This window comes from Eschrichtius robustus, chromosome 3 (genome assembly GCF_028021215.1).
Source record: "Eschrichtius robustus isolate mEscRob2 chromosome 3, mEscRob2.pri, whole genome shotgun sequence".
NCBI classification, from domain to species: domain Eukaryota; kingdom Metazoa; phylum Chordata; class Mammalia; order Artiodactyla; family Eschrichtiidae; genus Eschrichtius; species Eschrichtius robustus.
The window spans coordinates 56,410,054-56,431,850 of NC_090826.1; the positions used below are offsets into that span (position 1 = coordinate 56,410,054).

Here is a 21,797-nt window from a genome sequence, read left to right on the forward strand (position 1 = left end):
TGACTATAAAACAAGTTTCTTGTTAATTTGCAGGATTGACATTCTACCACCAAAGAATTCATTTACTGCTGCAAAGAAAAAAAATAGAGTTTGTGTGAAAAGATCCAGAGAAAATTATAATGGTTAAGATATATCAGCAATGCCTGTTTTTGTCTTGAGAGCCTAACCCATCAGCTCTAGCTGTTTAGGAAAGGGCCATCTCCATGTTGTAAATGATGGGAGGGTTGGACCATTGGCAGTAGATGAGGCTGTGTGCTCTCCATTTCTCCCTGTTGCTTAAAGAAACAATTTTACTGGACTAGCCCCAATGTTAAAGCTGCACTGAAGGCTGTTACAGACTGTTTCAGTGAACAATTTTATTTGCAATGATTTTGATTTTGATTCTGTGAATAAAGTAATAGCTTGCTAGAGAAGGAACTGATGGAGGGAACATATGGATTTGTGACAATAAGAATCTCACGAACCAACAGATATAGAGAAGGGTGGATTTTGGGGGATTGTTCCCATTTGAGCTCCTCTGTCCCATTGGCAGGCTCTCTGTCCTGAGTGGTCAATCACAAAATACAGCCCTTATACATAGAGACCATCTTTCCAAACCTTTCATTTTATAGGTGAAGCCACATCACTATTAATTTATTTGATCTGACTGTTTCAAAACATTATTTTGAACATCAGTTCTTATTGTACAGTCAGCATAATGTGATAAGGAGCATAAAATGTGGAGGCCAAAGTCCAAGGTTTGAGCCTGGTTGTGCACTGTCTAGCTGTTGACTATGAACAGATTACAGTTGACCCTTCAACAACATGGGTTTGAGCTAGGCAGATCCACTTATACATGGATTTTAACGAATAAATACATACTATCGTACTACAGGATTCGTGGTTGGTTGAATCTGCAGATACACAGGAACTGCGCATGCAGGGGGCTTACGGTAAAGTTATATGTGGATTCTCAACTGCGTGGGGGGTGTTCTCGGGTCAACTGTACTTGATTTCTTTGAGTTTCAATGACAAAAGCTTTAATCTTTTTAGAGTTGTGCAGATTGAGACATTTTACATCTGCACTAATACAGTCATCACTGCTATAAGTAGCTTTTGAGCACTTGAAATGTGGCTAGTCCAAATTGACATGTGCTGTAAGTGTAAAATACACACTGGGTTTTGAAGACTTAGTATGAAAAAATATAGCTCATTGATTACTTTTTTCTGTTGATTACATGTTGAAATGGCAGTATTTTGTACCCATTGAATTAAATAAAATATTAAAATTAATTCACTTGTTTCTTTCTAGTTTTCTTAAAATGTGGCTACTAGAAATTTTTAAATTACATATATGACTCATATTTGTGTCTTGCATTATATTTTTGTTGGACAGTGCTACACTACATGGAAGTTCTCTGCGGAACATAGCATACAGAATAAATGTTAGTTATAGCCAGAAAATGTAGAAGGTTTAATTGAATGGATAAGAATTCTAACTGATAGCAGGAAGCTTATTATTTTTACTAAGTTTCTAAGCAGGTTTTTGTTTAGGCATCTTAATTTTTCCTCTTTACGTGTATCAGGGGAGTAGAGGTGGGTGTAAGAATCCAATTATCTGAGCAACTAATAATAATTTCAGTGCATTGAGCTAAGATGGTGCAGGGATTGTGCTAAGTACTGCATTAGGTAGGAGTCCTTTGGTTACAAATGACAGAGAACCAATTTGAATTAACTGAATTAAAAAAGGGGGATCTTGTCACCATGGAAAGGGTAGGAATGCATCTGAGCCTCCTGAATTCCTGGGATGTAGATGCTGTTTTCTCTCACTCTCTCTTCCTCTCTCAAATTTACTTCTCCCTCCTTGGCAACATTGTTCTCTTAAACCACCTATCTCCACATGTCAGAAAGTATGTCTCCTACAACTCCTGCCTGTCATCCTTGCTCTAGCGAAGGACTCAGACTTACTGTCTCTCTGGTTCTAAATTGAAAAGTCCTGTGAAAAGGCCATGAGTGACCTAGCTTGGTTTCAGGTGCCCACCCCTGGGACACGGCAGCTCAAATGTCAACCACACAGAGGAGGATTTCCCAGGAAAAGGAAGTGCTGCTCTTGGCTGATAAGAGAATACATATATGCTACACCTACCCTAACTAATTTAATAAGTACAGCCATTCTGTGTGTGGGGGTGTAATACCCCAGTTTAGATGAGGAAACTAAAAAGAAGTTACATATTTTGTCCGAGTACAAACGTCCAGCTGGAAGCACAGATCTATCTCTAAAGCCCATGTTCTTAAACACTACACTGAGAGAGTTAAGTTGTGTTGACTTAAGTTTTACTGAATTATACAATTTGCTATTTTTCCCTTGTACCAGATCGCTTTCCCTTAAAACTTATGATGAGAATGAATGTAAGGAAACTGGCCCCATGGTAACACCCAGTATATCTTTCTTGAATTGAAAACCAGTACTCCTATGCTCTCTGATCCTGCAGCCAAAGCTTTAAAGGTCATAAAAAAGCTCTACCATAATTATCTTTTGTAGTAATAAGCTTAAAACATACTTATCACCACTTGGGCATTTTGTTTCTGTTATTTGTGATCATCTACCTTCTTTTAAAAACTTCTCCATCTCATTTTTCACCAACGCATGGTTCCCTATATTCTATACCACATGGGCATAGTGATTTCAGAGAAAAAGATGAAAGAGTCATCTTCTGTGACTCATAAACAATATCTGTCGCAAAGGAAATACTCTTTTTTTTTGAATTTTATTTATTTTTTATACAGCAGTTTCTTATTAGTTATTTTATATATATTAGTGTATACATGTCAATCCCAATCTCCCAATTCATCCCACCACCACCACCTCCTCCTCCACTTACCCCCCTTGGTGTCCATACGTTTGTTCTCTACATCTGTGTCTCTATTTCTGCCTTGCAAACCGGTTCAACTGTACCATTTTTCTAGATTCCACATATATGCATTAATATACGATATTTGTTTTTCTCTTTCTGACTTACTTCACTCTGTATGACAGTCTCTAGGTCCATCCACGTCTCTACAGATGACTCAATTTCGTTCCTTTTTATGGCTGAGTAATACTCCATTGTATGTATGTACCACATTTTATTTATCCATTCATCTGTCAATGGGCATTTAGGATGCTTCCATGACTTGGTTATTGTAAATAGTGCTGCAGTGTTGGGGTGCATGTGTCTTTGTGAATTATGGTTTTCTCTGGGTATATGCCCAGTAGTGGGATTGCTGGGTCATATGGTAATTCTATTTTTAATTTTTTAAGGAACCTCCATACTGTTCTCCATAGTGGCTGTATCAATTTACATTCCCACCAACAGTGCAAGAGGGTTCCCTTTTCTCCACACCCTCTCCAGCATTTGTTGTTTGTAGATTTTCTGTTGATGGCCATTCTAACTGGTGTGAGGTGATACCTCATTGTAGTTTTGATTTGCATTTCTCTAATAATTAGTGATGTTGAGCAGCTTTTCATGTGCCTCTTGGCCATCTGTATGTCTTCTTTGGAGAGATGTCTATTTAGGTCTTCTGCCCATTTTTTGATTGGGTTGTTTGTTTTTTTAATATTGAGCTGCATGAGCTGTTTATATATTTTGGAGATTAATCCTTTGTCCGTTGATTCGTTTGCAAATATTTTCTCCCATTCTGAGGGTTGTCTTTTTGTCTGTTTATAGTTTCCTTTGTTGTGCAAAAGCTTTTAAGTTTCATTAGGTCCCATTTGTTTATTTTTGTTTTTATTTCTATTGCTCTAGGAGGTGGGTCAAAAAAGATCTTGCTGTGATTTATGTCAAAGAGTGTTCTGCCTATGTTTTCCTCTAAGAGTTTTACAGTGTCTGGCCTTACATTTAGGTCTTTAATCCATTTTGAGTTTATCTTTGTGTATGGTGTTAAGGAGCGTTCTAATTTCATTCTTTTACATGTAGCTGTCCAGTTTTCCCAGCACCACTTATTGAAGAGACTGTCTTTTCTCCATTGTATATCCTTGCCTCCTTTGTCATAGATTAGTTGACCATAGGTTCATGGGTTTATGTCTGGGCTTTCTATCCTGTTCCATTGATCTATATTTCTGTTTTTGTGCCAGTACCATACTGTCTTGATTACTGTAGCTTTGTAGTATTGTCTGAAGTCAGGGAGTCTGATTCCTCCAGCTCTGTTTTTTTCCCTCAAGATTTCTTTGGCTATTCGGGGTCTTTTGTGTCTCCATACAAATTTTAAGATTTTTTGCTCTAGTTCTGTAAAAAATGCCATTGGTAACTTGATAGGGATTGCATTGAATCTGTAGATTGCTTTGGGTAGTATAGTCATTTTCACAATATTGATTTTTCTAATCCAAGAACATGGTATATCGCTCCAACTGTTTGTGTCATCTTTGATTTCTTTCATCAGTGTCTTATAGTTTCCTGAGTTCAGGTCTTTTGCCTCCTTAGGTAGGTTTATTCCTAGGTATTTTATTCTTTTTTGTTGCAGTGGTAAATGGGAGTGTTGCCTTAATTTCTCTTTCTGATCTTTTGTTGTTAGTGTATAGGAATGCAAGAGATTTCTGTGCATTAATTTTGTATCCTGCAACTTTAGCAAATTCATTGATTAGCTCTAGTAGTTTTCTGGTGGCATCTTTAGGATTCTCTATATATAGTATCATGTCATCTGCAAACAGTGACAGTTTTACTTCTTCTTTTCCAATTTGTATTCCTTTTATTTCTTTTTCTTCTCTGATTGCCGTGGCTAGGACTTCCAAAACTATGTTGAATAATAGTGGTGAGAGTGGACATCCTTGTCTTGTTCCTGATCTTACAGGAAATGCTTTCAGATTTTCACCATTGAGAATGATGTTTGCTGTGGGTTTGTCGTATATGGCCTTTATTATGTTGAGGTAGGTTCCCTCTATGCCCCCTTTCTGGAGAGTTGTTATCATAAATGGGTGTTGAATTTTGTCAAAAGCTTTCTCTGCATCTATTGAGATGACCATATGGTTTTTATTCTTCAATTTGTTGGTATGGTTTATCACATTGATTGTTTTACGTATATTGAAGAATCCTTGCATCCCTGGGATAAATCCCACTTGATCATGGTGTATGATCCTTTTAATGTGTTGTTGGATTCTGTTTGCTAGTATTTTGTTGAGGATTTTTGCATCTATATTCATCAGTGATATTGGTCTGTAATTTTCTTTTTTTGTAGTATCTTTGTCTGGTTTTGGTATCAGGGTGATGGTGGTCTCATAGAATGAGTTTGGGAGTGTTCCTTCCTCTGCAATTTTTTGGAAGAGTTTGAGAAGGATGGGTGTTAGCTCTTCTCTAAATGTTTGATAGAATTCACCTGTGAAGCCATCTGGTCCTGGACTTTTGTTTGTTGCAAGATTTTTAATCACAGTTTCAATTTCATTACTTGTGATTGGTCTGTTCATATTTCCTATTTCTTCCTCCTATTACCATTTTTTTTTTTAATGTGAGAATACCTTTATGACCTTGGGTTATGTGAATATTTCTTGGCAAGGAAACAAAAAACAATAGACATAAAGAAGATTAAAGTTTAAAATGAATTTCACCAAAGTGATTTTTTTTAAAGTGTCCATCAAAAGATACCATTATGAAAATAAAAATGCAAGTCACAGGCTAGAGAAAATATTCATAATACATATATCTGACAGAGGATTTGCATCCAGAATACATAAATAATTTCTACAAATCACTAATAAAATGTTAACTAGCCAATATAAACAGGCTAGATAATTGAACAGCCACTTATCAAAAGATATGGCAGGCCAAAAGCCCACTGAACCATTCTCCACTTGGGTTTAATAAAAACCACTTCATGCTCATTTGAAGAACTAAATTAAAGACTGATAATACTAAATGTGATGATTTGGAGGAACTAGAACTTTCATATGTTACTGGTGGGGGTACAAAGCAGTACACCCCTTTGGAAAACTGTTTGGCTGTTTCTTACAAAGTTAAACATACTCCATCAACCCATTGCCCAGAAATTCCACTCTTAAGTATTTACAAGAGAAATGAAGCATATGTTCACAAACAGTGTGGCAAAATGTTTATAGCAATTCATAGTAGCCCCAAACTGCTAAAACCCAAATATCCTTAAGAGAAAAAAGGATAAATTCTGATATATTCATATGATGGAATTCTACTCAGCATTTATAATAGAATATGGCACTGTATAATGAATAACACTGAAGAATTAAGCAACAACAAAAACAGCAAAACATTTGGTTGAATAAAAGAATCCAGACACGATAGAGTACATGCCATACGATACAATTTGTAAACATTTCAAATACAAGGTAAAAGTTGTATCTATTGATTGAAATCAGAGCAGTAGCTGCCTATGAGTCCTGAGAATGATTGTAGGGCAGCACGAAGGAAATTTTTGGTATGATGGAAATATTCTCTGCATTGGGTACAGGGTTGTATGTATTAGTTAAAAATCATTGAATTATACACTTAAATGTGCACATTTCATTGTATATAAATGTTGCCTTAATTTAAAACAAATGTTACCAAAGTTGGTTAATAAATAAGAAGACCATTAACAGGAAGAGGAAGCACCTGTGTCAGTAGCATGACCTTTTTTGTGACTCCCTGAATACTATGCCCTTTCATAGTTCCTTACTGTCCTCGCTTCAGCTCTAACTGGCCCTTCACAAAATTTTCCCTTATCTCTTGTGTCCACCTCCTTTATAAGGCAATCTCTGCTCTTCTTTTTTGGTAGCTCTCTTCAATTATCATCTTTCTCCATCTTAAGACCAATTCTGATACTCCTTATTCCTATTAAGGTGTGAGTGACAAATAGCATGTTAAACTGTTGACTTTCTGCCAAATATTTATTTTTTATAAGTGAAATGCTAGAACTCAGTGTCAAAGAAGTAGCTCAAAATAATTTGCACTATCTCAATAAATTTAGAATTTTATCTTTTATATTTTTAATCAGTTGCTCAACTAATACTGAGTTGTCAGAGAGTTTGATGAACCTGGAGATAAACTGAAGAGCTGTCAACCTGGGGAGAAGTGGGCAGATATTAACCAAATAGAACTTAATGAATGTACATAAACAAAATGACAAATGTTTCTGAAGGGGGGGACCATTTTCTTAATTGTTTTGGGTTTGTTTTTGTAGGTCCTTTTCTTCTCTTGTATTTCCCATTTAGAGAAGTTCCTTTAGCATTTGTTATAGAGCTGGTTTGGTGGTGCTGAATTCTGTTAGCTTTTGCTTGTCTGTAAAGCTTTTGATTTCATTGTCAAATCTGAATGAGATCCTTGCTGGGTAGAGTAATCTTGGGTGTAGGTTCTTCCCTTTCGTCACTTTAAATATATCATGCCACTCTCTTCTGGCTCATAGAGTTTCTGCTGAGAAATCAGCTGTTAACCTTATGGGAGTTCCCTTGTATGTTATTTGTCATTTTTCCCTTGCTGCTTTTAATAATTTTCTTTGTCTTTAATTTTTGTCAATTTGATTGCTATGTGTCTCGGCGTGTTTCTCCGTGGGTTTATCCTGCCTGGGACTCTCTGCACTTTCTGGACTTGGGCATCTACTTCCTTTCCCATGTTAGGGAAGTTTTCGACTATAATCTCTTAAAATATTTTCTTGGTTCCTTTCTCTCTCTCTCTTCTCCTTCTGGGACCCCTATAATGCGAATGTTGGTGCGTTTAGTGTTGTTCCAGAGGTCTCTTAGGCTGTCTTCATTTCTTTTCATTCTTTTTTCTTTATTCTGTTCTGCGGCAGTGATTTCCACTATTCTGTCTTCCAGGTCACTTATCCGTTCTTCTCCCTCAGTTATTCTGCTATTGATTCCTTCTTGTGTATTTTTCATTTAAGTTATTGTATTGTTCATCTGTGTTTGTTTGTTCTTTAATTCTTCTAGGTGTTTTTTCTTTAATTCTTCTGGGTCTTTGTTAAACATTTCTTGCATCTTCTCGATCTTTGCCTCCGTTCTTTTTCCGAGGTCCTGGATCATCTTCACTATCATTATTCTGAATTCTTTTTCTGGAAGGTTGCCTAACTCCACTTCATTTAGTTGTTTTTCTGGGGTTTTATCTTGTTCCTTCATCTGGTACATAGTCCTCTGCCTTTTCATTTTGTCTGTCTTTCTGTGAATGTGATTTTCGTTCCACAGGCTGCAGGATTATAGTTCTTCTTACTTCTGCTGTCTCCCGAAGGAAATATTCTTTAAAAATGATGATCTATATGTCGTTTAGAAAAAAGTGATCTAGAGTTTGTGAATCTCTTATTCAGGTCAAAAAGTAAATACTTTCAAACAAAAATGACTTCAAAAGGCTACAAGTCTAAGTGTGCTTTTCTTAACTCAGTAGAAATGGTTTCATTTACATAGAAAAAGAGCAATAAGTGACAACTTTATTGGCTGAATTCTTATTAATGCAGTGTGATGGAATGCTATGATCTTTTCCCTGGACTGGTCAGAAAACCAGTCCCTTGCATGGCCTTAAGCAACAGTAGATGCAATGGCTAACCTTTGTTGGGTGCTAAACAGTATATAGAGCACTTTTCCCTTAAGTCCTTCATGGACTCTTCCCAGTGTCATTAGTCGTTCATTTGTCTAACAAGTATTTATAAGGGGTCTGCATTGTGTCAGGCATGGAGTTAGGTACCAAACATGGTCCTACCATCATGGAGCTTACAATCTGATGTGGGAAGTCGTACGTGTAAATAGGAAATTTCAATGTAATGTGTTGTAAGTGCTATGTTAGAAGACCTACAATGTTCTATGGGACCACATGGAATTTTATCTAACTTGGTTTTGAGAACTTTGATGGTTTCCTGGGGGGAAGTGCTTTCTATGTAGGGGTCTGAAGGGCAAGCAGGGTTGTTCAGTCAGGGAGTCTTAAAGAAGCTCTATGTCTGGACTTAGAGAGAGAATGGAGAAAGCAGAAGTGCTGAGGGCTGTCTCCAGAGGCAAGTAGCTAGTCTTAGAATATGGAGGTCCATTGTTTTGAATACCTTAGACTGAGGGCTGTGTGAAACCCTTGGATGATTTTTAGCATCTGTGTCGCGTAATTGGATCTGCATTTTAGAAAGCTCAAATGTGAATCAATTTGCTCAGTTCTTTGTCTCATTTTTCTTGTCTCTAAATTGAAATGGATAGTTTACCCTTTACAGCTCCTTCCATCTATAATATTCCACAAATTTCTGCTATTCTGGAAAAACTTAATTCCATGCTGACTTCAGATCTCTTGGGTAGCAAGGCGTGTGATTACAACTAGTGCTTAAAGAGGTGGTTTTGTGGGAATGGGAGTGGGTAAGAGTGGGGACAGGAGGCTGAATGGATAATATATCATTTCCACTGGGAAATAAACAGAAAGGTTATGCAAGTTCCTCTGACAGTCTCCTGAAAGAGAACTGGTGGGCTTTAGCCTCTCAGCAGACAGATGCAATGGCACCTTGCCCCACTTCTAGTACGGATGAAATCTGATAGTTGTTTTCCAAAAATTAAAGTGCTACATACTGAGATATTTACTGATGAAATGATATTTGCTGATGAAGTCTGGAATTTGCTTAAATTATGGGTTTATACATATAAAACATGAGTGGCCATGACTTAGTAATTGTAGATATGAATGATGGGTCCAGAAAGTCCATTATATAATTTACTTTTGTATATGTTTGAAAATTTTCATAATATAAAATAAAAGATAAAATACTACTATAAAAATGCTCCAATTTATTACTCAAGTTCTTTATTTATTTTTAACACAAACGGAGAAAGAGTCAGACTCTCTCATTTGGCTGTATTGAAATAAATAGACTCAGAACTGCTGTGTCATAAACAGTGACACTGTGCTTTAAATTTTGTATCAACTTTGGTGGCTTAAAATATTCCAGACTGCATTGAGATTATATGGGCAGATCAAAGAAAGAGAATTACACTCCAAGGAAGGGGCAACTCTTCCAGGGATTTTGTTGATGACATGGGCAAGGGCTCTGCTGCTCTGGGCTTGATCCACCCAGGAAGACAGTCTCTGGATAGCAGGGTGAGGTGGAGAGGTCACTGGTTTTGAAGTCAGGCATGATAGACTCAGCTACGTTATCAGTCGAAGGGCAATGACAAGAAGTAACAAAATAGATAACGTTCATTGAACTCTTACTGTATGCCAGGCACTATGTTAAGCTCTGTGTGTACTTTATATCAAGCAATTCTAATAGCTACCCTATTAGTTCAATGCCACTATTTTACAGATTGGGAAATCGAGGCATAGAGAGGCTATATATAATTTGTCCATGATCACATAGATTTTATATAATTCCCAGTAAATGTTATGATAAATAAATAACTGAAATCCAGTGGTTAGGTTGCAGTTTGTATCCCAGTAAGGATTAATTTTGGGTGCACATAACAGAAAAAAGCAAAATAACAGTGGCTTAAAACAAAATAGTTTCTTTCTCACCTTTAAGAAGTCTAGAGATAATAGCTCCAGGGCTGCCATGGTTCTCTGGGGATCAGAGTCCTTCTATCCTGTTGTTTCACTGTGAAAGTCTTCCATCTTCAAGGTCACCTCAAGGTCCAAGATACCTGCTGGAGCTCCATATTCAACCAGAAGAAAGGGAAAAGGAATGGAAGAAGGGCATACCACCCATCTTCCCTTTTAAGGATGCATACCAGAAATTACACACATCATTTCTACCTATATTATAATGACCTTTACTTAGCCCCATGTATGTACTTAGTAGATTATAGAAAACTTGCATGTGGCAGGTCCAAGACGTGAAGACTGAGAAATATATTCTTTATATTGGGTTGGCCAAAAAGTGCCTTCAGTTTTTAAGTAAAAATAAAAGACACATTTCTCATTTTCACCAAGAACTTTATTGAGCAACATATTCACCCATTTGTTCCACTACCTTCTGCCATTTTTCAGGCAACTTCATAATTCCATCTTCCCAAAACTTATCTTTTTGAGCAAAGAACTGTTCCAGGTGCCTTTTACAGTGTTCCAGGAAATTGAAATGTTTTCCATTAAGAGAATTTTGTAAAGACCTAAATAAATGGAAATCTGAAGGTTCAATGCCTGGTGAATACGGCGGATGAATCAGAACTTCCAAGCCAAGCTGTAACAGTTGTTGCCTGGTCATCAAAGAAACACATGGTCTTGCGTTATTCTGATGAAAGATTATGCGTTTTCTGTTGACTAATTCTGGACGCTTTTTGTTGAGTTCTGCTTTCAGTTGGTCTAATTGGGAGCAGAACTTGTTGGAATTAATCATTTTGTTTTCCGGAAGGAGCTCATAATAGAGGACTCCCTTCTAATCCCACCATATACACAACATCACCTTCTTTGGATGAAGACCGGCCTTTAGTGTGGTTGCTGGTGGTTCATTTTGCTTGCCCCACAATCTCTTCCATTCCGTGTTATTGTACAGTATCCACTTTTCATCGCCTGTCACAATTTGTTTTAAACATGGAACGTTTTCATTACGTTTCAGTAGAGAATCGCATGTGGAAATAACGGTCATGAAGGGTTTTTTTGCTTAACTTATGTGGAACCCAGACGTCAAAGTGATTAACATAATGAAGCTGGTACAAGTGATTTTCAACACCTGATTTGGGTGTTTTGAGTATGTCGGCTCTCTCCCGCGTGGTATAACGTTGATTGTTCTCAATTAATGTCTTGATTTGACCACTATCAACTTCAACTGGTCGACCCGACCGTGGAGCATTGTCCAGCAAGAAATCTCCAGCACTAAACTTCGCAAACCACTTTTGACGCATTCAGTCAGTCACAGCACCTTCTCCATACACTGCACAAATCTTTTTTTTTTCATTCATTTCGGTTGCGTTTTTACCTTTCTTGAAATAATAAAGCATAATATGCCGAAAATATTGTTTTTTTTCTTTCATCTTCAATATTAAAGTGGCTTCACAAAAATTCACCAATTTTGATGTCTTTTCTCAAATGCACGCTGATATGACAGCTGTCACATACAATCTAACAAAATTGTTTCAAATGAAGTTAAAGACACCTAAGTGCTACTAGAGCCATCTTATGGAAAAAACTGAATGAACCTTTTGGCCAACCCAATAAAACTCTGCGACCCTGTGCCCAGCTAAAGATCAGGGGTTCTATTAGCATACAAGATGATAATGAATATTGGGGATCACTAGCAATCACTGCTTAGCTCACACTCAGCTGCATTTCAGAGCTCTGGTCTCCTTGGGTATGAAATGGATATGGTAATTCTTCTCAAAAAGACCTTTCATATTTAAATGTGTAAATATACGAAAAACCCAGGCACTTAATTTAGAGCTCAGGAAATGCTAGTTCTTTTTCTCCAGGTAGATGTGGTCAAGTGGGCAGCAGTGGTTGGGTGCCCGGGAGACTCTGCCTGGAGACTCAGCACCCCGAGAACTGGCTTTCCCTGCATCTGAGGTGGTCACTGCTTTCCTCTTCACCACCATAGAGGATTTGCCACATGCTCGAGAGCCCAGAACTTCTAGGCACAATGGGGTTACAGAGAATAAGCATCTGTATTTTAATGATCTTGAACATAAAATCATATATAATGAGCTCAGAGCCAAACGTGGGAAAATCTAAGATTTAGGGAAGTTTTCACTTCGATGTAGATTTTCACCTGACGTTGGGGACCTATTTACCACACAGAACTTTTCAGTCTGTTTTACCCAAGAATGAGAGTAATTGAGCATAGGGCCAGCTCATGGTAGTCTGTCAGCGTCTGTCCAGGAAGCTGAAGTTTCCTGGCTTGTAAGATGACAGATAAAAGGGACAGGTGCTTCCATGAGTTAGTCTTGAAATGGTAATGTATGTGTAACAGTGTCATACCATGAGCGTGTCCTTGAAAAGTCAAGGGTGGGTTGAATGTTAGCAGGTGGAACTGTGTTTTCAGTGAGCTCACTAAGGAACCCCCTGGTGAATTTTCCTATAAGCTAAAGATGGCCTCCCAAACAATTGTTTGCATTTTCATTCATTCAATTAGCAGATACTTACTGAGCACCTACTGCTTGGCAGGCACTGTGCTAGGCCTGGCAATACATGGTGAATATTACCTTTACCTACCAGAGTTGCTTAAAATACCTGAATTATAAATTGACAAATAAAATTCTCAGGCTAACATATAGTCAAATAATAATACTTGTTTCATCAATTCTAAAACAGCTTAAAAATATATTAACATTTATGAAATCTTGAAGCATCTTAAATTGATAGTATGTCATGTATCATACTTGACCAGTAATATATTTTTTTAATGCTGCAACTTAAACTGGATGATTCATAGATTTGATGAGTAGGGCTTTTGTGTTTATTATGTGCTTTCATGTACCTTATTTCATTTGATTCTTCCTGTGAGAGAGGATGAGTAGTCCATTTTATAGAAAGGGAATATGGCTGTGAGTGGTAAGCCGACTGTAGAAAACTTGATGTGGCAGGTCTAGGACTCAAACATAGTTGTATTTTTTTCCTCCAAAGCTAGTGGTTTTCCACCATACCTTGATGTCTCTTTAATCTCCTTACACACATACATGTGTGAACACAATGAAGGTCAAGCTTCTTTTAAAGCAAAGAGCTTGCTTTTAATGAAAACAAAGCTTTTTTTTCCTTTTCGTGGTTTAAAACTAGGCCAAACTATAGCCACATATCAATTTTCAGGAGCACAACATAAAAAGTCTTCTAACTGAGATGGTTACAAAACAAGCTGCTTATTGGGACGCCACATTAATTAAAACCATTCAGGTTTCACTGAGCAGAACCTGTTGTGGGGTTAGTAAACCAAGAGTAGCTCCCATAAGGCACCCAGACCATTTTCACGGACCACACTTAGTAAGGCAGGTCAGAGCCAAGGAGTGACCCAGATTTCCTCCAGCTTTCACTTTGACCACTGGAATTACCTCTTATGACTGGTGCAGGGGCCAAAGCATGATCTTTCTAGATGGCAGTTTGAATCCCAGCCGATAGCTAGCTGTGTGAGCTTGGCAAGTTATTTACCCTCTGCAAGTTTGCCTCAAAATAAGGATAACACCTTTGCAGGGTTGTTGGGAAGGTGAGAGTTAAGGTGGGTTAGGTAATTGGCAAATGGTAAGTAATCAGTGACAGTTATTTTTATTACTACTAGACTAGAGCTTCAGGGAGGTACAGGCTTCAGGGTATTGAGCTGTCTTTAAGAATATGCCCTGCCTGGAAAATTTGTCCTATTTTCTGGGAGACCCAGTACTCCACCAAGCACCAAGAACAGACCACCTCATTCCTGAGGAATATTTTAGGAATAATTGGGACTTTCTTCTATTAATATTAGCTCACTTCGTTTTTCCCCAGCATACTTCCTCTTCTTTTTTTGTGTATTGCTCTATGTGTAACTCTTGACAGCTGCCACTATTTATGCATGCGTTCTATGGTAAAACCTTGATTAAATGGGACTTAGCAACTGGAACACTTCAATGGCCATGGTTTTTCCCTCTGGGCTTCATTTGGAGGAGGAAGAAGGAAATGACAACTCAAGCGTTGAGAGAAACAGGAAAATTTAAGAACTAGAGAGAGTCCTGTAATTCAGCACTTTCAATTTTACTGCTAAGAGGAGGAGAAGCAATCAAGGCCTCTCTTCTGATTCATAATAGAGTTAGGTAATAATAGAGTCAGAAGAGAATTCCCAGTCTGTTGCTCTTTCTTCTGGACTATGGCTTGAACATGTGGCTTTGGCATCTCTCTTGATGTTGTTATTCCTCCAGGTTTGCCACTACATTACAGGTCTCAAATACATATGCCCACAGGGTTGACATAGTGGGGAAGAGTGGGGAAGGCTAGGAATCATACACTGGGAAGTGGTAGTGAAGTGTGGCATTCAAACTGGAGCCTGTGTACCTTTTGTAAAGGCATCTAAGCTGAAAATTTTTTTAAAAGTACAGCACAAACAAAACATGTCTGGGGCCAGATGTGGTCTCCTGGTCCCCAGTTTGAATGCCTTGCACCATCTATACCCATAGGCCATATTCAGTAAGGAGATAGTTGAATCATGTAACTGAGGCATGTTGCCAAAGAAAGTTTTAGTACTATTCATTGATTTATATCAGTTGAAGTGAAAACTGAAGAAGTTAATGTTAGAAAACAGATCATAATACATTTTGCAACAGAGGATAGAAGCTCTGCCCTCAGTTACAGTTTGGTTAGCCAGAATTCTTTGTTGTCTAATTATCCAGGTGAATTCAGATGTCACAGTGTGTAGGACATTCACACTGGGAATTCACCAGTCTCAGTACTGGAGGTTTTGCCCTACAAGCCCAAAACAATATTTCAAGAAATAACATCTTACCGTGTGCTAAAAACTGGTTTTCCAACCTACTTTATTTTTATGAGAATAATAGTCATGAATTGCTGTTTATTTTATAGTCCACTAGTAGACCACAACATGTAGTTTAAAAAAATCACTAGACTAGGTGATACTAATACATTTTTGTTTATTTATTTATTCATTAATTTTAAAATTCAGCAGGTACTTTTATCAATATCTAATGAGTATGAGATTCTCTTTTTGGTGTCATGGGGGTACAGACCTGAACAAAACATGGATTTTTGTATTTAAGGAGTCCAAAACCTAACAGGATAGACATGCATTAAAATATCTAAAAACTCAAGGCAGAATAATCACTTCACATTATACATAATGCTTTTATATTATCATAAATCATAATGACAGTAAATCTCTTAAGTACGCAAGACAGATTTTAGCCTAATTTTAGGTAGGAAATTATGTTTTCGAAAAAGTGACAAAAATAGAACAATGATACTGATAATAGCTTTTGTTAAGCACTTACTATGTGTTAGGTACTAATTTAATTCTCACTACAACCTTATTATGATGACACTATTATTCTCATTTTGTAGTGGAGGAAAGTGAGGCAGAGAGGGTAACTTGCCTAAGGTTATAGAGCTAATAGTACATGGAACTAGGATTCAGTCCTGGGAGATAAGGTGCTAGAATCTCAGTCGTAAGCAACGTTTTATAGTTCCTAGAGACAAAAAAGCACAGATCATAATCCCAGGTAGGTTGTGGTACATATTCATCGTCTAGCACCACCACAAAAGTTGTGTGACATCTGCTGTGACAGGAGAGCACTTTGGGGGTGGAGGGGATGGAGAGGAATAGAGTCTGCCTCTCAAACATTTCTCAGTGTGGATAATCTTCACCAAGTTAATGAAAGTGACTGAGTCAGCAATGGAAAAGGCAAAGGGAAGGAACACTCTCCCAAAGAGGGCATCTAGTCCTTTGGCTCTGCCCCATATGTGATGTGATATTCTTGAGATAAAATAAATTATGGAACAATCTTGATCTTGGAAAAACAGAGTTTGACTCTAAATGTTCACCTTGGATTTTACCAGTACCACCTCTCTTCCTTAAGCCTAAGCTCTCATTCAAAATCACATAGACAAGTTTCCATTAGTATAGTCCTGGAGAAAATAATACTTAGCCTTTATTGAGCTCCTCCCACGGGAGGAAGTCGGACTGTCAGCACTGCAGATAGAGCTGTGCCCAAGCCAGACCACTAATAGTAATAATAGAGAACACTTGTTAAGTACTTATTCTATACGTGTTATGTACTAGTTTAGTTCTTACTTCAACTATATGACGATGGTACTTTTATTATACTCTATTTTATAGAAGACAAAAGTGAGATCTTCGTGGATCCACGAACTCTTTATGAATTTGATCTTTAGGATAGTAAAGAAAATTTTAGTGTTGAAATTGGTGTATTTAATTTAAGCCCTAAAGTAATTTTTAAACTGTTGTAAATTAGTCTAGTTACTGTATTTTCCTGCCTTATTATGTTCTTTATATCCCTAATTTTGTAGGGTTATTAATAGTTATTCTGATCAGTTGTATTTATGTTAAATTAAGTGTAAATATAAAAAATAAAATGGTCTCTGTATCCCACTCATGTTTTTCTTTAAATTTGCAAACTGGGGAAATAGATATCCCAAAATACAAAGGCCTATGTTTAATCTATAATTTCTTCCAGCAATATGTCTGCAACTCTGAAAAGTTGAGCAAAAATAACTGAGGGCTTTTTTTTTGAAAATAATAATTTTCACTTTTCAAAAATGGTCTTTTCTAAATTCTCTTAATCCAGGGTATAAATCCATTATTTGTCAAGGCACATGATAGATACTAGGTATTTCCTCTCCCTGTGGGTCAGTAATAAATTAAAGGAGAAGGAAAGGTGCAGAAAAAGATTATTTAAAATGTTATTGGAAAAGATTTATTTACTAGACCTTACAGAGTATTAGTCAAGTATCTAAAATAGCTCAAACTGACAGATTGGGAAAATTGAAAGTATAAAGTTTGTGTTTAAATTTTATTACAATTTTAACTGCCACCACTGAAGTTGTTTGATCTTGTAAGTGAGCATTAACTGTGATTTGTGATTTGGCTCAGACCACATGTTCATCAGATAATGCAGTTAGGAGAGCAACTGCTCAGATAATTTACCTTTCAGAGGGATATAGAAGACAGCAAGCACTCTTGGCTTTTACTGATTTATCCCCTTCCTATAAGAATTTGCATTTGAGTGATCCTTCAACAGGAAAATGACTCTCAATCCAATTAATTTATTTTATGTAGACCTGTGTAGAGCTAGAACTCCCAGGAAACTCGTTGGGTCCCAAATGATTTAGACTGAGGTCTCTTAGATGCTATAGTTTGATTTGTGTTCTTAAAGATATCAAAATAATAACAAGAGAAAATCGTGAAAGGTGAAATGTCAAATCTAGGTTTGTGTATGGGTTTAAGCAAATTTTACATGCATGTACGTTTTTCTTGTTGTTTTGGTGATGAAACTCTGTCAGATGACTTGAAAAGCACCTCAGTCTTTCCAAATCTTAATAGGGAAAATGACAATTTTAAGCCAAGATTTTCACCTGAAATGATGAGAACGAAGGATACTTTTGCAGTCTTATTATTTCAGGTGAAAATGGGCACTTGGTAATTGCATTTTGAAACTTAACAGAGTTAAATCCGGGTTTCATAAGGCTTGAAACATACAATGTTGAGGTCCTCTTTAAGAATACAGAATCACAGATATAAAATTAGGTGCACAGCCTTGAAAGGGACTTCTCCAAAAAAAGGGCGCTGACTCCTAAGGTTCATGAACTTCTCAATAAATTCTCCTCTGATTAATTAGTGTCAGCTCTCTGTGCCCAGAATTATGAAAAAGGAGGGGAGGGCCCTAGAAAGAAAATCCTCATCTAGCTTGCTTCCCACGCATCCTCCTCAAGCCAGCTGAGTGGTATAGACCTTTCCCCAGGTCCCAAGGTAAATGATGTCAGAGCTGAAATTGCACCTGATTCGACCCCCCTGGCACCAACCCCCCCACCCCCGCTCCCCCGCCAATTTTGTCCTTCAACAATTAGTTACTAGTCACATCTACTCACTAGGTGGAAAGGGCTCTAACTGCCTGCTAGCGCTAGGATAACCAGGTCTTTGATATCTCACTTACGGATTTTACCCATTCTGGGAGATGTGCGCAGTGCTGCTGTTTCTTTCTGTCCTGGCACACGTATAGCCTGGCGTAACATGCGGTCTTTTTCTGTTCACTTGAGTTACAAGTCAGTCCTCCAGGAGGGCAACTGTAGGGGTGGCTTTGACTCGCCGAATCTTCCAGCAAGTATAGGCTAAGTTATACAAAGTGGGCGTGTCTGGAGCTTACCAAGAGACCCTCCCCCCTCGTCCCCAAAGCTTACCAGGCAGACACACAGCCCCTTTCTTCTTTACCTCACGTGCGCAAACACCCTCTACCCTAGCGGTAGTAGTCCCCTCCCCCTCCCACCCCGCCCCATTTTCCGCCTTCAGCCCCCCCTCCCCAAGAATCTCCCCTCCCTTACTCCCTCTTTCCTTCCCTCCCCGCGGGCCAGCCGCGCTTGGAGCTGCCCTGCCGCGCGGCGGGGCGACACGGCGACACCTATAGGATTGCTTCCGGGCACTCCCGAGCCATAGGGGGGCTGGCCCGGGTCCGGAGCTCTGCAGGGCCGGCGGCTCCACGGCGGCTGCACCGGGGACGCGCGCACCCGCCCGCCCGCGTCCTCCCTCTCTCCCTCCCGCCCTCGCGCCCAGCGCCCAGAGCCGCGCTCTGCCCAGGGCGGTGGCTTCGCCGCGCCCCGCAAAGCTCCTCTCCGGTGGCCGCTCCCTCTTTCCCTCCTCTTTGCGTCATGTGGGGCACTTGATGGTTTTTGTTTTTGTTTTTGTTTTTCCTTAAAAGAAAATCCTCCTTTAGCCCTTTCCACCTTCCACCTCCCCCTTCGTCTCCCCAGGTTGATATTTTTTTCCTCTTCTGTGAGCTTGCCCATGAGCCTCCTCGGAAGCTACCGGAAAAAGACCAGCAACGATGGTTATGAATCCTTGCAGCTGGTGGACAGTAACGGGGACCTAAGTGCGGGGAGCGGCGGGGGAGGCGGCAAGCTGAGAGTGAACGCCGGGGCGGCAGCGGCGCGGAGTCCCGCCCGGCAGCCTCAGGACCGCGCCAGCACCATGGACAGCTCAGGTAGCGCAGCGGGCGGGCAGCGCCCCGCCGAACTCTGCAGGGCCCTCCAGTTGCGGCCCAGTCCACTGGCTCCCAACCCAGTCCGGCTTCGGAGAGGGCAGGATGAAGGCGAAGGCACCTAATACCACCAGGGTGTCGCGTCTCTAATTTCTGTAGTCCAGGGAGCTAGGAAACGTTAGATCAGTCCGGAGGCCCAGTGACCATAGCGAGCGCCTCTTAATCTCTCTAGGCTGCTAAATACACCAGCTGGGGGCGGGGAGAGGAGGGGAAAGGGGAGGGGAGGGGTGGACAGGATAGGGGAGGGGGTGGCGCGAGGAGCGGTTGGGAAGGGGGCGGGGAGAGGCAGCTGCTTTCACTACCCAGCTGGATGAGGGGAAGAGGTGAAGGACGAAGTGTGCTGATTGTTTTTGCAGCCTGCTGACGGTATTTATTCCAATTATTATTCTCGTAATGCTGATGTTATTTGCAATTCTGTAAAGCTCTGCCTCTTCTCTACTCTGCTGTCTGCTAGGTTTAATGCTGTTACCTTTCTTGAGCAAATTTTACCTGGGATCTAGAGCCCTTTTACACAGCTTTTATGATTTGCACAATGAAATTTTATTTCATCTGTTGTTGGCTTCTTTATCTTTATACTTTTGTATTGTACTGAGTGTATTAATATTTCATAAACCTCTATATGTAAGGAAAATGGAAATACCTCTAAACTTTACATCTGGGCTTGCGACCGTCTTTTAGAAAGCGTTTTAGCAAGTTGGATTTTCTCTTGGAAATGCTCTTTTAGCGATTTCCATAGCATAACAGTTATTTAATGTATCCATGTTGGACCAAGAATGTCATTATAGCTGTTTGCTTAACTTTTCAAGGAACCAAGGTAGGAGGATTGTTTACGTAAATATAATTTATAATTGAGGTGCTCAGTGGTTTGTTCTATATTGGTAACTTTAATACTGGACAACTGAGAACTCCAGAGGAAAGATTTGTGTTGAGTTGTTTGGGCAGTCATGAAACCAAACTGAATTTAATTCCTGCACTTTGCAAACAAATGCTTGTTTCTTTAAATCGTGTAATGGCTCTTCTTGGGCTACCATTTTCTATTTTCCTCATTCTATAAGTGGGATGAAATATTGTCCACAGATGTTCAAGTGTCCAGGCTGAAAACTAATTTTATACATGTAAGCTCCTATTGAAGTTAAATAAGGTATTGGTGGTGTGTTTTCTCAGTACTATTTTAAATTAAAGCTAAAATTATCCCTAAGGGGCTGATGCTTTCAAGGGCTTTGGTATTGGGGTTGTACATGGTTATTTGATTTATGTTTTTCCAAATCTGTGATATATCAAAGTACAAACCATCTTTTGACTGGATGTGATCTCCTTTAAATCTTACAAAAAAGATTCATGTACTCTAAATGATGCTACTATAATCCTTTTGGAACATAGTGTGCATATAAACAAATAACTGAAATGAAAATGAACATTTCCAGATGAGTATAGAGGAGCCTCGCTTCAGGGAAATGAAATATGAAATTCTGAACATTTCAATTTTTCATAGAGCTTTTCATTTTAAAAATTGGAATTTTTTAAAAAAGTATGTTACATTGTGGAATAAATTCTACATATATTTCCTGAGCCTGGTTCTATGCCAGGCACTGTGCTAAGCACTGTAGGGAAGGCAGTCGTAAATGAGACACTTCTGACCTCTAGGGGCCATCGTACGATAGCGGCGGTAACTTGAACGCAGAGCAGCTTATGCTAAGTTCTGGATTTTTGAGGATTTTTGGTTTTTTTTCCTATCTTCACGAAATCAGACTTTTTCAATAGGTTTAGAGAAAAAGAATGAATTGCCTTGATAAATTGTTGTAATGAAAAAGCATTTTTTTTTAATAATTCTTGTTTGAGCTAGTTACAATATCTACCTTGTTTCTTCATTGATTACTACATTCAATACAATCATTTTTTTTTAAACTTTGGATTTATTTATTTATTTATTTATTTATTTATGGCTGTGTTGGGTCTTCGTTTCTGTGCGAGGGCTTTCTCTAGTTGTGGCAAGTGGGGGCCACTCTTCATCGCGGTGCGCGGGCCTCTCATTATCGCGGCCTCTCTTGTTGCGGAGCACAGGCTCCAGACGCGCAGGCTCAGTAAGTGTGGCCCACGGGCCCAGCCGCTCCGCGGCATGTGGGATCTTCCCAGACCAGGGCTCGAACCCGTGTCCCCTGCATTGGCAGGCAGATTCTCAACCACCGCGCCACCAGAGAAGCCCCAAAAGCATTTTTATTAATAA

General features: G+C 39.0%; 1 protein-coding gene across 2 annotated transcripts in view; it reads left to right on the forward strand.

Moving 5' to 3' along the window:
* Nucleotides 1-21,797, forward strand: part of DNAJC6 (DnaJ heat shock protein family (Hsp40) member C6) — a 158,020-nt gene that overhangs the window by 39,936 nt on the left and 96,287 nt on the right. Inside the window, exon 2 of one of the 2 annotated variants that reach the window (XM_068538000.1) lies at nt 19,287-19,516. The exons of the other annotated variant lie outside the window; for it this stretch is intronic. Within the exon in view, the coding sequence (XP_068394101.1) occupies nt 19,321-19,516 (196 nt within the window). The 5' untranslated portion in view covers nt 19,287-19,320. The remainder of the gene's footprint in view (nt 1-19,286; nt 19,517-21,797) is intronic. 2 annotated transcript variants of the gene reach the window in all.